Source organism: Panicum virgatum, chromosome 2K, assembly GCF_016808335.1.
Source record: "Panicum virgatum strain AP13 chromosome 2K, P.virgatum_v5, whole genome shotgun sequence".
NCBI lineage: Eukaryota > Viridiplantae > Streptophyta > Magnoliopsida > Poales > Poaceae > Panicum > Panicum virgatum.
Window position 1 is genome coordinate 13457714 of NC_053137.1, and position 16950 is coordinate 13474663.

The 16950-nt window shown below is 46.5% G+C and overlaps 1 protein-coding gene across 1 annotated transcript; it reads right to left on the minus strand.

Moving 5' to 3' along the window:
• Positions 1-663: 663 nt before the first annotated feature.
• Positions 664-8036, minus strand: LOC120667639 (mediator of RNA polymerase II transcription subunit 33A-like). Its single transcript, XM_039947677.1, has 12 exons — positions 7588-8036; positions 6857-6967; positions 5921-6265; positions 4866-5176; positions 4671-4762; positions 4245-4581; positions 3921-4131; positions 3488-3602; positions 3119-3280; positions 2353-3028; positions 2017-2223; positions 664-1927 (listed from the first exon to the last, which is right to left on the minus strand). Exons 1-12 carry the CDS (start codon positions 7908-7910, stop codon positions 822-824), a joined length of 3996 nt encoding a protein of 1331 aa, XP_039803611.1. The 5' UTR covers positions 7911-8036; the 3' UTR covers positions 664-821.
• Positions 8037-16950: the final 8914 nt, after the last annotated feature.

Consider the following 16950-nt stretch of genomic DNA (forward strand, 5'->3'; position numbering starts at 1 on the left):
GCGGGATTTGTGCGGGTTGGGCTACGGGTGCGGTGTGCACAGGCCAAGGTGGCCTTCGGGTTTGGGCCGGCTCGGGCCATGCGCGGGAAAGGCTGGCAGGCCGGGCTGAGGTAGGTTTAGGTGGGTCTTGGGCTGGCTTGTTAGAGGTTAGTTAGTTTATGAATTTAGTTTGAATGGCTTAATTCAAACTAAATTCCACTCAATTCAATCAATAACATTCAAACCAAATTTTGAACAAGGGAGATTCGAATAAACTCCAACTCCAAATATAGCACACTAACATTTATATCCTTATATTTGTTTTGCTTTTAATTTACTAGGAATTCGAGATGGAAGAAGAGATCAACCTTACATTATTTCTACCTAATTACACATGCACACAAAAAGTTTTTGAAATTTCACATTTTTGCACTATATAACATTCCGTGAAAATACGGGATGTTACAGAAATGCACTTTCAAAATTGTTAAACCTAAGCGACATACTGACGTACCCTCACAAGTTTATGGAACTACCAGTGTATTTTACTCTCTATTTTTTTTAGTTTCTTTCTCAAGAACTTGAAATTAGACCCACCAAGAGAAAAGTTCTAAAACGTTTTATTTTGTTTTTTCTAATGCTTTCTGTTGGATGGTGATTGACTCAAAAACAGATAAGTGGCGGTTAGATTGGCTAGTATTAGCGAGATCAAAGCGTCTAACAATTTAACGACAAAATCAATCCAACACACGCCATGACACATACACATAGGCAGACTATGTACAGACGGCAGCATCAGCGACGGGCCGACGAACAATGCCAGCCATGCACGCGCATCGGCTTCACCACTCACTGCTCAGGATCAGCTCGGCAGCGGTGCCCATGGCCTCAGGCCCAGCGCGGCGGAGGAGCGCCACCGCGAGCTCGTCCTCGCCCCACTGCCGCAGCCCACTGCTCAGCCGCTTGAGCACCCTCAGTTCAACCTCCTGCACCCAGCACGGGGTGCACTCCACCACCAGGCCCAAGAACCCGGCAACATAGGCGCGCCACAGTGAGGGGCCGCAGCCTAGCGAGATCTTGCCATCCAGGGCGCTCGCCAGGAACTCCAGGTGCGACCTTGTGACCCTCTCACGGCGCCGGGACACTGGAGTCGGGTCAATGCCCCAGGCGAACATGCCCGAGGACACCGCAAGGTAGGCCAGCGCATGGCCGCCCAGCTTGTACACTATGCCTCCGCTGGTCCCGCCCTGATCCAGGTCCTGCACGGTCAGGAACCACGAGGGGAGCATCTCCTGAATCAGGGACTGGACCAGGGCTGTGCCACCGGACAGCCAGATGAGCGTTGCGCCCAGAGATGCCGCCACCTTCACCTGCGTCATTGCAGCGGAAAGAGATACCTGACCATGCCTCATCCCATACTTGGTCTTCTTTAGTTTGTCTGAACGTTGTCTGGGTACGGTTGTTTCGGCGATATCCTTCACTGAGAGCATCAGAAGGGAGAGTATGTCTTCTGCAAGTATGGAGCAGTCCTTGATGCACCGGAATATCCGAAGGTACAGGATTCCTGGCGCAACTGGTGAGAAACCGCCAGGGCAGTACCCGTGGCCCAGAAGACTAGCGACACCTCCACAGCTGCAGACTGATGTGGATGACATGCCAAGGGTAGCAGCGAAGCAGCTTCGGAGGAGCTGGACGACTGCGTCGTTGTTGTGGTGGAACACCGTGCGCGAAGCTGAAAACACTAGGAAATCGCTCCACCGCTTCACCTTCTGGGTCCACAGTGCTGCAACAATCGCCATGCTTGGCCATGGGCAGCTTGCAGCGAGGTTCTCTAGAGCTGGGCCAGCAAGGTTAAGGAAACGCTCTGATGCCTTGTCAAGCTTGTATGTGATTGTGAGGCTCACGAAAGCAGCCAATGGCAATGGAAGCGTACCCGAAGAACTTCCTCCTGCAACATATCAGAGTTGGATTCTGCAAGAAAATTGGCATGTTGGCTGTAGCAAAACTCATGGCAGGAAATGGTAACAGGATGAGCACCTGTAACTAGCCTGGGAACATCAACACCGGTAGCAGCTACAATTTTCTTGATGTGCTCTTCAACCATGGATAGGTTCACGGAAGGGCTAGGCCAATCTGATCCGTTCATGGATGCTGGCTTCCAGACACCCCGAGTTACCTCGGCTGAAAAGTAGCTTACTATTGTAGCAAGAGATGCAGGCAGGAAATCAGCCAGATCCTTCAGGCCTGAAAAATGAAAAGACATGGTCAAGCACCCTGATGAGAATGGTGGTTTAGTATTCTTTGTTACTCTTGTGATTCTCAAATAAAAGTAGCACTAGTTTCTGAAATTGTGTTAAACTGAACACAACCAACCTGTAGCTAGTTCACGTGGGAATAATCTTCCATGTGAACAAGCAGTAAGAGCAGCATCAACCACAAACGGAACAGCTTCCAGTATCTCCCAAGCTGGCAACTGAGGCCAAAGATGTAGATCGTCACCACCAGGACCGGAAGAATTACTTATGCTGCTACTTCCGGATATAGAACCTATAGACGTGCCTCCTTTATTAGCCTTTCTGAACATCAGATTGAGAAGGCTGTCCACATTGTTACGTACAGGTGTCCCATGAGCAAGTCCAGAAAGAGTTGAGGCCAGACAAGCTTGGTGTTGCCGATACCATAACTTCAACTTTGGAAACGAATCCATAAAAATAGGATGCTCAGATGATGGATGTGAAGTAGGAATTTGTAATTTTCTTTGTCCATTTCGTTCTTTTGCCAAACTGCTGGATGATAAAACTTGGGAATTCCTCAATAGCAGAAGATACTCAGGAGTTAGCTGCGAGCCAACTGGAGCACCATCTCCCATTACGCAATACTCAAGTGGTGGATGGTTAAACTTCCAAAGTCTCAACAGAAGAATGAATGCATTTGAGAAGACTGTGTGAGCAGATATCTCCTCTCCTGTTCTCAGCGTCCAGGAAACACTTGGAGAAAGACTCCCAAAAACTTCACATATTGCCATAAGAGCAGCAGCCAGCTCTGGAATCTGGTGATATGGGGAGGAAATAGTTCAGAATCAAAATGTAAATATAAACTGTTAAGTAGAAGTCAAGATATGTGGACATGCTAACCATACCAGGCCATGGAATGAGAAGATTGGAGCGTAGTCCACAGCGGATATTCCTGAAAGAATAACATTGAGCATTGGTCCAAGCTTTATCAATTGGCTCTCTCTTCCAGAATAATCAATTGGATCAGACGGTGAAAGCAGTTCAACAACTAACCGAACTGTGTGCTCCTACAAGACAGGAAACCACAACGTTTAAATATTAAATATTAATAACCTCAAAATGGCAAGATGTTAGATTTAGTTCTCCAAGAAAACAAAAGGAGGCAATGCATGCTGCTTCCATGTACATAAATACATGACTGTTTTTAAATTAATCAAAGATAGGATTAACATAGAGTAGTCAAACTATGGATCTGAAAATTAGGATATACTAACCTGAAAATTCCAACCACGTAAAAGAGTGGCTCCACATAAAACAGTGGCAGCAGAAACGTTAACATCATCTGACCCATTAACAGCAACTTCAAATAACTTCTCGACCTCTGCCAAGCTTCCATCAAGTTTATGAGCTTCATTCAGTGATTTATTACCAACAACAAAGTATGACAATTAACAAATATGCTGATACTGCGATATAGGGATATTAATAGCTCAGCTCTAGTGATTTTTTTAATACATTCTTCTACAATGCGGCTGCTTATTTTGTTTTTTTTCTTTTTGAAGCAAAAAAAAAGCACATAGCCATGTACATGATGATTATGATCAAATATATTTTTCTTTTTGTGAATCATGAGGCCCTGGTAATTGCCAATTTCAAAGCTTGGCAAATTATGCAAGGCTAACTTTTCAAGGGGGAAAAGGTACACACCTGGGAGCGGGAGTTGATATCAACATATTAACCAGTGACTGAGTCAATGGCGCACCCTTCATGAAAGATGACCACCCAGCAAGTTGGCTAGGGAGTGTAAGAGATACGGAGTTGGCATGATTACTAACATAACCAGGCCAGTAGTAAGCTGATGTGTCCAATAAATTCCTTGAGATACATGACTCCACAATCAAATGTCGCATATTTCCAGCTGACAAAATATAGAGAATTTATATTCAGATTAGCTTGCATCCTTAACTATAATGTTAAACTAGATTGTCAAATATTTATGTAATTCAAAGATAAATGTTTCAAGACACATACAATAATTCATCCCATTGACATTTTCCATGTAGCCATTATTAATACTGATTCCCGAAATGAACATCGCAGCTTTGGTAACAGCATGGTTGGCTGCGGAGACAACACATGGAGGAGGAACAAGCAAACTTTCATAATCACCAAGTATCTGTAAGCTTAGCATCAATTCATTCCGTAGATTACCAATCGATTTTTCTTTTGTATGACTGTTGAGTTCTGTTTCATTGCAAAGTGAATCTGCTTCATCAATAATGTCGGCAACTGCTAGTGTTGTGATAGACAACAACATGCATAGTCTTGTGTCTAGGTGAGGTACAGGACCTTCAATCGGTTCTCTTTCCTGCTTGTTCCGAAAGACCAAAATTAGGTTTCGAAAGACTGTAAGGTTGTCTGAAATCTAAAAAATCATAGTGAAGATTGAAGACTCACTCTTTGTACAAGGCGAAGTGAAGCCATCCAAAGAGCCAAGAAAGCATCATGCCAAGTCGATCTATTAACTGATTGAAGAGCCTTGACCAAACCTGCAATTTCCACCAATTTAGCAGCAGTCCAAAGCAATAGTAAACAATGGATTCATCATTCAAGGTAACCAAGGAATTTATTTTTATTGATGGATGAAATTACCACTTAAAATCTCAATAGAATTTGTTGCGGCGATTGAACCATCAAGGCAATCCTCAAGATACATATCGATGGGAATCCATAGTGCAGAATAGCTAGCACCAAGGCATCGTCCATTTGGTGAAGATAGAGGGTTAGAAGCCACTATTGGGTGGAATCTTTTACGCATATTATGTTTAGTTTCTCCATATACATTGCAATCACCTAGAATCAATTGCTGAAATGGTTCCAAGGATATTGCTAAATTTTGTAAGGTAGATGAGTTTGTTGCAAGCAAATGCAACCGGTTCGTAAATGCACCCCAGTGAGATTGCCTGAAACATTTGAGATTTTCAACAATGTTATTTAAATTAAAAGTGCAAGATTTTACACATACAAGGGGGGGAAAAGAAAACTGCAAGTATATTCAATTGGCATCTTCAGTGAGATTATCCTTTCACCCTTACTTCATTTATTTATATGAACACAAGATGACTGCTATGTTTCAGACTTTCAGTCATGAGCTTCTAGTGAACTACTGAAGTATGTAGTTAATGTTAGCATTCACACCGATCGCTCCATCATACCATCAGAAAGCTGAGTCCCATTGCCACAGTTTCTATCAAAACTTTTCTTGGTTCTTTAAGAAGTAAAATAAAAAAAATATCAGAAGTGCAGCCAATGTAAACCTTTTGTTTTCCGTTGGCATAACCCTGAGTCCTTCTAGAATATCAAGTCAAATGTTTACACTGTCACAGGGAAAAACAATACAGAGAACAGTACATAAATATATTGGTTCTGATATGTTCTAGCATATCTTGAGCAATTATTTTTAGCTCCCAAAAGCTGAAACCCACACAAACAGGTTTACACCAAGGCATTTTTCATAAGCTTGAGTAAAGTTTTTGAGGTCTATGGGCTTATGGAATACAGAGGCAGTACAGTTATGTGACAAATTTATTGGAAACAATTTACTAATGACAAATTATTGCATATAGATGAATCCATCATTTCCATGTGATAAGAAAAAAGACCTGAAACAACTAAGTAAAAGAGTACTGAAAGTTGAAAAGCCATACATGTTTTCGCGTGCCAATGATAGGATACGAGTAATTACTTTATTACGAAGAAGATGCTCAATGAGCTCCATAGTTGTCACAGTGTTCATCTTCTGTAACTTCTCAATCTTCTCAGTTCTTTGTTCAGTAAAAGTTCCTTCAAACGTGCTCACATCTTCAGGACTGGTTGGCCATTGAGCTTTCTTCTCTGGGGTTAACTCTAACAGGCTCTCATCATCCAAAACAACATCAACTAACTGCCATAAAATACAGAGAACAAAATGCACAACAAAAACCCCTGGTTCACATGTTGAAATGCCAAATATCTTGGAAAGACTAAGGTTCCCATCTATTAAATCCATGATCCTGCAAACATAAGAGAGGCTTTAGAAAGGGCCTCTTATTGTTCCAGAAAATGTAACCCTACAAATTTACCATTGCAGTGGAGATTGCTAGAGGGATCGAATGCACGATTAGAGAAACATGCAAGGCACAAGCATATGATGCCAAAAAAAAACACACATATAAGCACATACAATCTTATTTTCAAGAAACAAACTAAACTTTTATTTAACAATGAACAATAACAAAAGTAATAGGAATAGAAGAATATCAGGAATGGTCTAAAGAAAGATATAAGGAAAATTGCAGAAAACCTTCTGGAATAAATTATGCCTTGACAAGTTCAACGAATAAATTATATTCATTACTGCAAGACAAGTAGACTTCCCATCAGAGGAAAATTGGAGCCCTTAGGTGGAAACGGTGGATACAGCCACTTATCCACTATACAAATAGAAGAACCTTAAACTGAAACTTCACTTTTAATGTTGTCATGAACAAATGTTAAATCATACCGATCACTGCACTTGTGACTCAGATTCTCATTAGAAATTACTGATTGGTACATGGAGCGTGTTAGGAAACTACAGGGAGTAGTCAGGAGGGAAACCGCACTTTCTGAAATTTGCCGCTTTCATCTGATAGTGGAAGCTGAACCCATGTCTTTTCAAGAGCTCTAGATAGAGTCTATACTCCATTGGCCTGGAAAACCGCTGAGGAATGACCCTGCACGACAGAAGGACACATGAAGCCCATGAAAACAACACTGTGAAAAGTCATGACTCCATCATACCACACGGTCCACAAACTTTGCAGTTTGCACGACAACAATAGCGACCGATGAAATAATTACTGCTAAGTGGGTTTCGCCACTTGGTAATCCAACTACTTTTTCAAATTCCAAAACACAAGTCAAGCTATCTGGGTTGGTTATTACAAGACTCTGCTTCTCTCAGAAAAAACAGGACGAGGTTTTCCAGCGAAGACTTGAATAGCCTGCGCCAAGTACCCAACCGACTATAGTAGTATTTAAAAAGTCATTCCCCCACTGTTATGTTCTATCTACATTGTCGATTACGTACATTGACACTGTCAGCACATTTTCCCCTGGAATTTTTGGGGCCAAGCACACCAACATCCTTGTAAAACCGTGTATTGTACTCGGAAGGGGAGGGGAGGAAAAAAAAATGCTCGCGTGCACTCGAGGTGGAAGTGATCCGTTTGCGATTCCCGACAGCTCAGCGCCGACCGCACGCGCATTCGCCATTCCCGATCCCACCACCCGCCACGGACGGACCACACCACCGGAGACACAAGCCGCCGCCAGCGCTGCGGCGGGACCGTACCTGGTGGAGAGGATCGCGAGGAGGAGCGCCGGGGACGCGAGCCGCGCGGCGAGCGCGGCCTCGGCGTACTTCCACGCGGCGGGCGCGCCGCCGCCGGAGAGCAGCGCCCGCGCCAGCACCTCCGCGAGCCCCGCGGACCAGGGGACGTCCCCGCTCTCCCCCGCGGCCGAGGCCGAGGCGGCCGCCACCCGCGCCGCCCACTCCGGCGGCGGGCGGGACTCCGCCTGCGCGGCCTTGGTGTACTCCGCCGCCCACTCCAGCCACGCCGGGGGTGAGGAGGACGAGGCCGGCGGCGGCGGCGGCGGCGGCGCCGACATCGCCATGGCCGGCCGCGTGGGTGGGCGTGGCACTCGCACCCGCACCCGCCCGCGGTGGTGGGTGCTCCTCCTCCTCCTCACGCCTCGCTCGCCGTCGCCCGGTTGGAGCGGGCCGGAAGTGGTGTCTGCCGCTGCTGGGTTGGTGTGGGCTGGCGTCGCGTGGGTGTAACCACTTCGCCCACCGCACCACCGGCGCCGTTGCCCGGTGGGGCCGTCTCCCGGATCGTCTGCGGCTGGGCGGCCGAAATCCCCTGGTCGGCCGGGCTGCTGCTGGTACGCTGGTAGTACTGTTTTTCTCTCAAATTAGTATCAGTCATTCTCTCACATCAAATTAGTATCAGCCAATAGTATTTTTTTTTCATAGCAAATCAAAACTCGCACAGAGTTGTAATATTTTTTTTAAAAAAACAATGATTTTGTGATGCTGTCATGTGCCGTTGAACCACAATCCACACGAACTTATTGGGTGATGTATGGTTTTGAAATGAGGCAGCGGTTGGCTGATGCGTTCAATTGTCCCAATCGAATAGCTAAGCAATATAATGCGGAGAGTTTTAAACTTGTATCACTCTATTATTAGCGTCGTGATTTGATTAGATGGCATTCACGTGATAGCAAAGGTTTCTTTGATGGTTTCTTACCTGTTCTTATTTCGTGGTGGTTGTCAATGCAGTTCTTCAACATCGATGGGTTCACCAACCCCATCTATTTACCCACAACCGTCTATGTTACTTGTGTTACGTGTATTTCGTGAGTACTTAAATATATACTACTCTCTCCGCTCTAAATTATAGGTCGTTTGACTTTTTATTTCAAGTTTCGCCATTTGTCTTATTCAAAATTTTGTATAAAATATCACTTTTTTGTTGTGATTTGCTTTATCAATACAAGTTCTTCAATAATGACTTAAATTTGACTATATTTGCACAAATTTTTTGAATAAGACGAGTGTTCAAAGTTGGTGTAAAAAAATTAAACGACATATAATTTGAAACAGAGAGAGTAATGAGTAATAAACTCACATTCCAAATCTTACGGGTGCTATAATAGTTCATAGTAGTCGTAGCCTAATGAGTCATGATTTGCACGTACATATACCTTGGGAACCCATAAAAGATGTGGTATTTTTCTGGAACAAGACTCCGTCACATCTATCACTGTCTTTTTATCAGACAAAAGAACCTTGTGCACCAATATATTTTTGTAAGCACCACGTCTGAAAACATGCGTGGGCAATATATATTATAAAGATCTGTGTATATTACATTCCTTCATTTCAAACTATAAATTATTTTGATAAAAGTCTAGATACATAAATTTTGTATGCAGATCGTGTATATCTAATAAATATATAGAAAATATATAGAAGTGGTGGAGCCCTCCTCTGCCACTTTCCTTTCCAATCCGAGGCCCTGTTTGGTTCCCACTAAAGTTTCTAGTGCATGCAAGTCGAGAAAAGAATCTTAAATGCATGGAGTGCTAAATAAAGTATTGCAAAATTTTTTTAGTGATGAGTATAACTTTTTGCGACGAATCCAATGATAGTAATTAATCGATGATTGGCTACAGTGATGCTACAGTAACTATCCTCTAATCACGCGGCCAAAAGTCTCATTAGATTCTTTAGGGTTCCTAGCGCAGAGTTCTGGAGTTGGTTTTATAAACTGACTTTATTTAACACCGTAATTAGCGGTCAAAATTACCTAGTACTCCCTACTACACAAAACCAAGGCCCCAACTGCCCGCACCGGATCCCAGTTCCCAGCAGTGGTCCCACCGCGGTGGGCCCGCTCAGACGTGGTTCCCTGGATACGTACGAAAGGCCAACCCGACCCGACCGACCGGGCCCCACCCGTTGACACGTGGGCCCGCGCACCCCCACTTTGACCCCTCGCCGAAAGAGAGCAGAGCAGAGCAGAGCGCCCCCGTCGCTCGCGCGCGGCGCGCCCGGTCTCGGCCTCTCGGGTGGCCGCGGGCCCCGCCGGCCGCCCACTATTCCTACCCCCGCCGTGGGCTCCGCGGGCGATCGCAACGGCCCGGGCCGGGGCACGCCTGGTGCCTGGTGGGTCGTGGGTGCCTGTCCGATCCGACCGCCGCTCGCCGGCGGCACTTGATATGAGGAGCCACCGTCGCCTGCCTGGATTGCTCGGCGGTTGGGCGGGCCCACCCACCAACCAAGGCGTCGGCGTCGGCGTCGGCGTCAGTGGGGATCGAAAGGGCAAGCGCCACGGTGATGATGACGGGGAGGATGAGGATATGAGAGTACGCTTTATTTCTTCCTGATTCAGTCCACTTTCTCCCCCACTTCCACCAATTTCTTTCAATTTTTTAATCTTTTGAATGCTCGGAGTAGGTGTGCACGGGGGCTAGATTTTTTTAAAAAGAAATTTGGTAGGGATAGATTCTGCATCTGCTGTATCGGTGCTTCACTTCGACCAGAGGAAATTTATGGACGCCGCAAAACGTAAGTACTTCACTGTCCGTTGGCGTTGGGCTTTTGATTCTGATGTTCGGCTGTTTTTTATAAAAAAAACAAAAAAATTCTTTTAGACTCGGTTGCAATCTCTAATCGTAGCATGCAAGTGAACCCTGGTGTCAGTGTCAACGTGTCACGGCGCTGTTAGCAACAGGAGCGCAGGATCTTTTTTCTTTCCCCCTCCTCATCTGTCTGTTCAAGAAATCGACCGGTGCACGGCGGAAATGTTAAAAATAGTTGCCCAACGGCGCACGTTGGAAATGGTAAAAAGTTACGACAAATCAAATTTGTTGAACTAGGGATAACCTCACCAATTAGTATCGTCGGAAATCAAACAACAAAAATCATACGCTCCGATTCGAAAGAGTTTGCGGGAACAAAGTAAAAGGTGTGGTTTATAGTTTCGTTTGTCGACGACTCTCGTTTAGATACAACGGCACTACCGGTTCATATCCATACACACACGCGCACCACAACAAGGTATGCCTCAGAATTTATCAAACCTACAACTACACTCGGGGTGCAACAAGGTACGCCTCAGAATTTATCAAACTTACAACTACACTCGGATTCGAAGATCGCATCGAATCGGCTCGATCTCACGACTGGTACCAACAAAGCTGGAGCGCTTGCCACACGAGCTACGGCTCGTTCCCTTACAATTTTTACATATGTAGCAGGGATCGAGGCCGTCAGTGACACTGCTTCTAAAAATTAATATGCTCACAAGAAGTTGCATGTTACAAGTATCTTTTTTGGTGAACCATGGACGGGATTGCAAAACTATGGGCGGCCAGAGCACGGACGGATGCCACTTTTTTTTTCGATGCGACGGATGCCACCTTTAAGTTTGCTATAAGGTAGATCCTTGGTGTGTGGACGACAATGTGACGAGTGATGGATGGTGTGTCAACTAGCCTCCGGCCAACTTAGGCTGTGTTTAGTTCGCAAAAAAAATTTAGATTTTGGTACCGTAGTATATTTCGTTGTTATTTGAAAAATAATGTCCAATTATGAATTAATTAGGCTTAAAAGATTCATCTCGTGCTAATCAGTTAGAATGTGTAATTAATTATTTTTTCAACTACATTTAATACCACATACATGTGTATAACGATTCGATATGATGGGTACTGTAGATTTTTTTTTGAACTAAACAGGGTCGTGGCTACTCGCAAATAAAAGGAGATGAATGAGCGGGCCACTCAATCTTTTCCGTGAATAACATTTTTTATTATTGCTGCTGCTGCCACCATGTCAGGCATGTCACGTCTCTTGGCCATCAACTATGGAGTAATCGACCGAGACATGACGCCACAACTGCTGCAGATATGCAGTGCAATTTGGTCTACTCAAAGCAATACAATTGGTAATGTTGGTAATGCAACTGAAATGGGTTAATCAATTTGACAGTAGTGCTGGTATAAAGTCCAAGTGAAAGGAGAACAAGAGTCTGCCGCCTGACTAGCTGCAGTTCATATGATCCCTATGGTGGCAGGTCATATGATCTAAAGCTGCCAATGGTCTCAAAACGGGATTACCCACACCAAACTGTTACCACCACCAGCAAGGCTACCTCCTCCTCCTCTACGCCTGGTCCTCGGCGATCCACTCGGCCCAAGACTCCCAGTGTGCGTGTGTCGGGCCCAGAGTGGCAACGGCCCGTGTAAGTGGCGTGCGTGAGTTGCGTGTGTGATTCTGTAGCCGGCGGCTACAAGAGGGCAAGACGAGATCAGAACTCGACAAGAAATGTTATCAGAACTCTCTCCTAATGGAATCTGTCCTCCGAGCCCCTATCCTGTTCTAGCCTCGTTCTTCATTTCCCCTCCAATTCCCTTCGATTGCTAACATTCTGGTATCAGATTCACTATCCTCGATCCCGTTTCCCACCATCACCACTTCACCCGCCTCCAAAAATGTGCCGGCGCTATGGATCCTGCCGTCAAGATCATCCTCGATGATATGCAGCAGCGGTTCTCCGAGGAGCTCCGCAAGGGCTTCTCCGAGCATGACGAGAAGTGGGACCGCCGGTTCCACGACCTCGAACAATCTCAGGGCGCCCGGATTGTTCGCCTGGAGGACGCGGCCCAAGTGTTCGACGAATGGTGTCCACGCATCGAAGCCACCGTCGAGGACGTCCGGCTCGAGCTCGGCAAGGTCGCCCGCTTCTGGGATCGCTCCTTCCGCGAGCGTGTTGTTCCAGAGCCTCCCATCTTCCCCACCCCGCAGTCGGCGACGGAGCACCTACCTGCTCCTACCGGCGCCGACGGCCCCGCTGGGCACCGCGTTGAAACACAATACCGGGATGCGGAGTTCGAATCGGTCCTGATCCACACCCACGTCCCCGTCAAGGGTGCGTGCTCTCGTTCATCCCCCCCACCCCATTCCCCCTCTAATCCTGTTGCCTCTGGGTTTTCCCGTGACAACCACATGCTAGGCAAGTTACCCAAATTGCATTTTCATCGGTTTGATGGTGAAAATCCCAAACTATGGATCTCTAGGTGTGAGGACTACTTTGAGATGTATTCTGTCGATTCGAGCTATTGGGTTCGTTTAGCATTGAACCAGCTAGACGGGCCGGCCGCGTGTTGGTCTCAATCTGTGACCAAGCGTCTTAAGCAATCCACTTCGTCTGAATTTTCTTCTATGTTGCTTGAGCGTTTTGGCCGAGATCAGCAGGAGTCCTTGATTAAGCAGCTTTACCATATTCGTCAGACTAGTACGGTCGCTAATTATGTTGAGAGATTCTCTGAATTGGTGGATCAACTCATTGCTTATGATCACTCCACAAATCCCATGTATTACACGATTCGTTTCATGGATGGATTGCGTGATGATATCCGTTCTACAGTTCTTGTTCAGCGTCCATCCACTCTCGATACTGCTTGTTCCCTCGCCTTGTTGCAGGAAGAAGTGGCCGGCCTGGTGCACAAGCGGGGTCCCCGTCGCCCTGATGCGGGATTTCAGTGGAAGCCTCTGCCACGTACTCCTCTTCCGCTACCGGCTCCTCCACGCATTTATAAGCCGACACCCACTGCTGCAATCGTGGCGGAAGAAAAGCGCGGTCCCGTCCCCGGCCGGCCTGATGTTGGCAAGTTCTCAACGCTGAAAGCATATCGCCGCGCTCGTCGCCTCTGCGACAGATGCGCAGAGCGATGGCGTCCTGGCCACCAGTGCGCACCGACTGTGCAGCTTCATTTGGTGCAGGAACTTATGGACTTGCTCAAGGTAACCTCTGATGATAATGAGCTATTACCGACAGGTACAGACTCTGTCTCTAACCATGGTGGTTCAGTAGCCGAGATGCAGTTATTTGTGGCATTATCTGAGGCAGCTCTGGCCGGTGCTGATGGCACGAAAACAATGAGATTCGATGGTGTTATTCAGGATCTTCCTTTGGTAATATTGGTGGACTCAGGCAGCTCACACTCCTTTCTTAGTACTCACATTGCTGACAAGTTGTAGGGTGTTCAACAGTTGTCTGGTCCCATTTCAGTTCAGGTAGCTAATGGAGAAATTCTGCAATGTTCCACTCACCTTCCAGCACGGTTTGGAGCATCCAAGATTGCAGTTTCACTTCTGATTTGCGGATCCTTCCCCTCCAGCATTTTGACTTGATCTTGGGAATGGACTGGCTCGAGTCCTTCAGCCCGATGAAGGTCCACTGGAAGTTGAAGTGGATGTCAATTCCGTATGGGAGTTCCACCGTATTGTTGCAGGGCCTTTTGCCTCTTGTTCCAACCAACACTCTGGTTCAGATTTGCAAATTTCAGTGTCTGATCAGCTTGCCAAGTTGACTCCTTCAGTCGACCCTTCAGTTGCTGCAGTGTTAGCAGATTTTGCTCCAGTTGACGGGTTGCCTCCAAAAAGGGCATTTGATCACTCCATTCCCTTGGTGGCGGGTGCCAAGCCGGTCTATATTCGTCCCTATCAATATCCCCCAGCCCTCAAGGATGAAATTGAGAAGCAGGTGCAAGATATGCTGGACAAGGGTCTGATTCAACCGAGTAGCAGTCCATTCTCCTCTCCTCTGTTGTTGGTCAAGAAAAAAAGATGGATCATGGCGTCCGTGTGTTGACTACCGCTACCTCAACGCTCTGACAGTTCGGGGCAAGTTTCCTATTCCCGTATTTGATGAATTGGTGGATGAGTTAGCCGGTGCCTCTTGGTTTTCCACTCTAGACCTCAACTCAGGCTTCCACCAAATCCACATGAAGGCCAGCGAGGAGTTCAAAACTGCATTTCAAACGCACTTTGGCCATTTCGAATTCAAGGTGATGTCGTTTGGCCTTTGCGGAGCCCCTGCATCTTTCCAAGGTGCCATGAACTGCACTCTCCAGCCCTTGTTACGCAAATGTGTGCTCGTCTTCTTCGACGATATACTGGTGTACAACCATTTATTTGTGGAACACATTGCCCATCTCCGTCAAGTATTACAGTTGCTAGCCAATGACAAATGGCAGGTTAAATTGTCCAAATGCACATTTGCACAGCAGCAGATTTCCTACCTCGAGCACATTATCAGCGTAGAGGGTATCTCTACAGATTCAAGGAAAGTGCAAGATATGGTGTCCTGGCCTGCACCTATCAATACCAAGGAACTGCGCAGTTTTCTCGGTCTGGCCAGCTATTATCGAAAGTTTGTCAGACATTTTGCAGTGATTGCTCGGCCACTTACTGACCTCCTCAAAAAACATGCCATTTTCGTTTGGACACCAGTTCACCAAGCAGCCTTTGATGCACTCAAGGCCGCCCTCAGCTCCGCGCCCGTTCTCGCCACTCCAGACTTCAGCAAACCATTTGCCTTGGAGACAGATGCTTGTGCTTATGGTATTGGCGCTGTCCTCATGCAGTCTGGCCATCCACTTGCTTATATCAGCAAACCCCTCGGTCCCAAGTCAGCTGGACTCTCCACCTACGAAAAAGAATACATGGTCATTCTTCTTGTAGTTGAGCAGTGGCGTTCATATCTTCAACATGCAGAATTTACCATTTTCACATATCAACGCAGCTTGATCCACTTGACTGATCAACGGCTCAACACTCCGTGGCAACAACGGGTCTTCACCAAGCTGTTAGGCCTTCAGTATAAGATTGTGTACAAGCAAGGTACTGAAAATCACGTGGCCGATGCACTGTCACGACGCCCTCATGTTCCTGACCAGGTTTTATCTGTGGTCTCCTCTTGTGTCCCTTCCTGGACATCGGCCATCATTCAAGGTTATGACAACGATGAGGCTACTCAAGTATTGCTGTCCAAACTGTCCATTGATCCTTCAGCCGTCCCTCATTTTTCTCTACAAGAAGGCATTCTCAGATACAAAAAGAGGATATGGCTGGGTTCCAACAAAGAGTTACAAGATCAAATATTGTCAGCTTTGCACGACTCTCCCTCCGGAAGCCACTCCGGTTTCCCGGTCACGTATAGAAGGATGAAGCAGTTGTTTGCATGGAAAACAATGAAGTCTGATGTTAAAGCTTTTGTGGCTAGCTGCTCCACCTGCCAACAAGACAAGCCCGACCGTTCTAAGTACCCTGGCCTCTTGCAGCCTTTGCCAGTCCCTTCCATGGCATGGCAAATTATATCGATGGATTTCATCGAGGGTCTGCCTAAGTCTCAAGGAAAATCTTGTGTGATGGTTGTCATCGACAAATTCACAAAGTACAGCCACTTCTTGGCTCTGTCACACCCTTTCACAGCAGTGGGTATTGCCAAAGTATTCTTCGACAACATCTACAAGCTTCATGGTCTCCCATATTCTATTGTTTCTGACAGGGATCGAGTGTTTACCAGTTCATTTTGGCAGGAGCTATTCAAGCTGACCAAAGTCTCTTTGCGCATGAGCACTAGTTACCACCCTCAAACCGATGGGCAAACTGAGCGTGTCAACCAATGTCTCGAGACATTCCTCCGCTGTTTTGTCAATTCCTGCCCTTCAAAATGGGTGGATTGGTTGAGCTCGGCTGAGTGTTGGTATAATACTTCAGCTCATTCTGCTATCGGGTGTTCCCCGTTCGAAGCCTTGTACGGGTATTCTCCTCGCAGCCTGGGTTTGCCTTCAGTTCAGGGTGTGGGAGCAAACATTTCTGAGTGGATCCGTGAGAAGAAGCTGATGAACACACTTCTCCAACAGCACCTGCATCGCGCCCAACACCATATGAAAATGCAAGCTGACAAGGGCAGGACTGATCGTTCTTTTTAGGTGGGCGATTCAGTGTATCTCAAGCTCCAAACATATGTGCAATCATCGCTGGCGCCACGTGCTAACCAGAAATTAGCCTTCAAGTACTTCGGCCCGTATAAAGCCATCGGCAAAGTCGGTCCGGTCGCTTACAAGCTACAACTTCCATCGTCGGCATCTATCCATGACGTTTTCCACGTCTCCCAGCTGAAGCAAGCCATCTCCAAGACAGATCAGGTTTCTTCTCTGATTCCTGACCTCGATGCTCCTTGTCAGTTCCCAGAGCAGGTACTGGCCAAGAAGATGGTGACCAAGGGCGTTCGCTCCATTCAACAAGTCTTGGTGAAGTGGTCCGGCTGGCCAGCTTCTCTCGCTACTTGGGAAGACA